Genomic DNA, 3,620 nt, shown 5'->3' with positions numbered 1-3,620 from the left:
AAAAAAAAAAAAAACTGTTGGTACAAGCTGTGCTCAGACATGTCGCCGTTCCCCCCGTCAACAAAAATCATGGATGAGATGAGCACCCCGCCATGGCAAGTTAACTAGGGGAAACACTGCAGGTCTTCAAGCGCCCGTGGTTTATCTAACTATCTATTCTTGCATTACTTTTCTATAAAGTGTTCTAGAAAATATCTTCCTCTGCTCAGTTTGTTTTGGTAATTATCAACAAACAAAATCAAAGCTGGGATCAACCATGACAAATGTATTATGTTCCATAAATTTAATTTCAGATTGGTTGAACCCCGACTTCTGCACCGTGATGGTTTGGTATAAAAATAAATCCGTTGCACCTGTGGCACACACCAATTTATGTATTTCAAGCCAAAACACTCCAACAGAGAGTGGTGATAATGAACCTTTGACTTATTTGTGATACTGAAAAATCTCTCACAACATCTAAATATGTTCTGGCACCAATTTCCCAAATTGTAGCCTAAAATGAGCAAAACAGCAGCATAAACAGAAATGAGACAAAGCTGACAGGTTGGAATAATTGGACTGTTTGGAAAAGTCCAACCAAATATCAGAATCAAAGCTTAGTTTTAAATTTCTTCTTTTCATACTGTGCCAACATCTTGTAATTTAGGGTTGTCCTGAGGAGAGCAGGGAGTGCGTGTCTTTTAGTCTTACTCGATTGGGAACCAATCGCCACAGAGCACTTTGACACTCTCTATGTCATTGTGACAGAGGAAGCGGAGCTGGACTTCACTGAGAGCTGTGGGCGGCACCAGGTCACTCATTCACCCCTGCAGAGACAGAAACCAGAGAGATTTGGTCAGTCTGTGATCATCAGCCTCTCCCCATGTTACAAAATCAGCCTCAAGTTTTCAATGTGGCTCAATTAAAAAATAACTTGCATTCCGTATTTAGGATGTAGTCGTTTTATTTTATTTCCTTTGTTTTACCAACAACAACAAGAAAACCTCACTGCGATAAAAACAATTCATATAAAAAATCATTTGATCCTTAACAAATCATAACATTGGATAAACTCAACCGTTTCATTTTCATTTCAAGTCGAGGACTGAAATCTCTTGAAGATTTGCTGTTTGTCGTCATTGTCTTGTATGAACCTGTTTCTGCCGAGCATCAGAAAGATGATCTCACAGCTGACTAAATACTTCAGGTCTAAAACTGACTGATACTTTTGTCCTGAGTAACACCTGAGACTGTAAACAGCCTGTGCTTACACTGTGCCCATGTTAGCAGTTAATCAGGCCTACAGAACAGAAAGTAAGGAAAGACCAACCTATGAACAAAGGTTGAATGAAAAGGGCTGGGAGTGGAAGACAACTTTATCTTTCCTTTTTATAACCGCATAAAGAAGGGAAGCACTTGAATAAAGTCTATGTTTAGGCAGCAAAACATTACCAAGCCCCGTGTCCTCCTTGTTAGCTTTTATTAAGCTGGAGGATGCACGCAGATACAACATCGCCACAGTTTATTCAAATATATAATGTGGCAGAACAAGCCTCGGGCTTTAGCAGGATATGACAGTCTGTGATAGGAGGAAGGTTTGACTTTGGATTAAAATAAGTTATGAGACAGCAATGACAAATATAAACAGGAAACGCAAGCATTAACTCTAACTTGGCTTGTTATTGTGGACCCTTATTAGCTGCTCGCGTTAATTAGCACTCTGGCTAACACTAGCTAACGCTCGATGGCTAAGCTAACGTACCTGGTTTCAACAGTCGGACTGGAAGAAAGTGGAGCACAACTTAAATCCTGTGGTATCAGTCGGTCTGTCGCTACTCCGGACACAACATCGTAACACACCGGCCTCTTCCCGACTCTCAAAGTCGTTTCATGCCCGTATCAGATCGACACAAGGCTCTCCACTTTTGCCTTCTAGCTCGATAACCGCTGGATGTTTACTTCCTGTTTCAAGATGTTACGCTAATGACGTCACTACGAAGTCTTCTTCTTCGTGTATTTATTAGACGTTGGGCCACAAACATGTCGGCGAGTTACTGCCGCCGACTGGAATGCTTTGTCTGAAGCTTTTACTTGAAAGTCTGCACCAAAGATAGAGACGGTCTAAATTTTAATTTTGAGGGGAAAAGGGCAAAAACTCTTCATTGAGTCAAATCAAAGCAGTTAGTGCTGAAAAATCACAATTATCAAAAATAAATAATTTGCCATGTGAAACAAATGACATGCCGCTGGTTCTCAGCTGGTCTGGCTTTGGGGCCCACCATCACCCCTTAATGACAAGCTACTCAACTTGAGGAAAATTTTATAACTCCCCAAATTTTTTAATTAAAACATGGTTCAGTTTGAACCTGATAACAGAAAAAATATTAATGTGTCCCACCCCCAAAACAAACAACCAAACAAAAAAACAAGATTAATGATAAACACAAACAACCAGCAAGTGAAGATGCCAGACTGAGAAATGTTCCCTTTCAAGCTCAATAATTTGTGTTGATATTTTCTGGGTTGTTAATATAAAAGTTTGATATGTTTACACAATTTACAGTTTACTTTAAAATGATAGTGTTTGCCTGCAGTTTTAGCTCTGAGTCTCAGAAAGGATCAGTACTTTGTGGAAATGGAAACAGATACCAGTTTATTTTGTTCATCAAGTTCATCATCACACTTATTAGTCATTTACTTTATATCACACTCTGTTAAAGCTTATCAGCTAAATCCCTTCAGCATCAGTGTGTGAAGCTTTGTAACTTCTGTTTCTCAAACCCAGCTCCAGAACCAGCCACTGACCACAAACGTACTGTCTGTTTTTGTATTTCTCTGATAAGATTGCAAATGAGGTAATGGCTGTTGTGTCAAAGCAAGATCTGTTACGTGTGAAGATGTATAAATGAAGCTGCATTGCTCATGTTTTTTAGAAAACACACAGAACTCTTTAGCTGCGTGCTTGTTCATGTGTTTTCTCCCTTCTGCAGAAGAGAAATAAACCTTGCTACGTGTTTTTAACAAAGTACTCAGTCTGCTAAATTTTATTGAACAACAAAGTTTGATAAAACTCCACATTTGTCTTGAAACCAGTAACGTCATAGCTTTTTAATATAAACTCTGTGGTTACACTCACAAACAGAAATGAAAGAGTGAAGTTTTATTTGAGTCCCGGTCCCTATCCATTGAATACAATGCCCTATTTACACTTTTACTGCTGCCATGAAATGGAAGGAATATGGAATATGTGTAAATCTACCAAGAGCGGACCATCTTCTTGAACTGAGAGAGCATGCAGAAAGGAAGACACCTGTGACCACTCTGATGGAGATACAAGCTTCTGCTGATATTCTGGGAGAGACTGTGCACACAACAACCCATGCCTGAGTTCTCCACTGGTCTGAGCTGTACAGGAGAGTGGCAAAGATAAAACACGTTAAATTTAACCAGATTTTATCATGTGAAAGACAAGTAGAAGAACGTTCTGTGGTTTAATGAGACCAAATTGCATCTTTTTGACCATCAGTCAGGATTCCATGTTTGCTATCACCACAAACTCTCCATCGTCACTGTGAAGCACGGCAGTGGCAGTATAATGCTGTAATGATGCTTCTTGGCAGCCGGCCTTTGAAGGCTTG

General features: G+C 39.7%; 1 protein-coding gene across 1 annotated transcript in view; it reads right to left on the bottom strand.

Annotated features, from left to right (window-relative positions):
* nat15 (N-acetyltransferase 15 (GCN5-related, putative)) overlaps positions 1 to 1,961 on the bottom strand; it is a 9,840-nt gene extending 7,879 nt beyond the window's left edge. Inside the window, exons 1-2 of the mRNA XM_037689334.1 lie at positions 1,745 to 1,961; positions 694 to 809 (exon numbers count right to left, since the gene is read on the bottom strand). Coding sequence (XP_037545262.1) covers positions 694 to 803 — 110 coding nt within the window. The 5' untranslated portion in view covers positions 804 to 809; positions 1,745 to 1,961. The remainder of the gene's footprint in view (positions 1 to 693; positions 810 to 1,744) is intronic.
* Between the last annotated feature and the right edge of the window lie 1,659 nt (positions 1,962 to 3,620).

This window comes from Nematolebias whitei, chromosome 15 (assembly GCF_014905685.2).
Source record: "Nematolebias whitei isolate Nwh7 chromosome 15, NemWhi1, whole genome shotgun sequence".
In the NCBI taxonomy this organism is placed as follows: Eukaryota; Metazoa; Chordata; class Actinopteri; order Cyprinodontiformes; family Rivulidae; genus Nematolebias; species Nematolebias whitei.
This window is presented reverse-complemented; position numbering and strand designations above follow the sequence as displayed.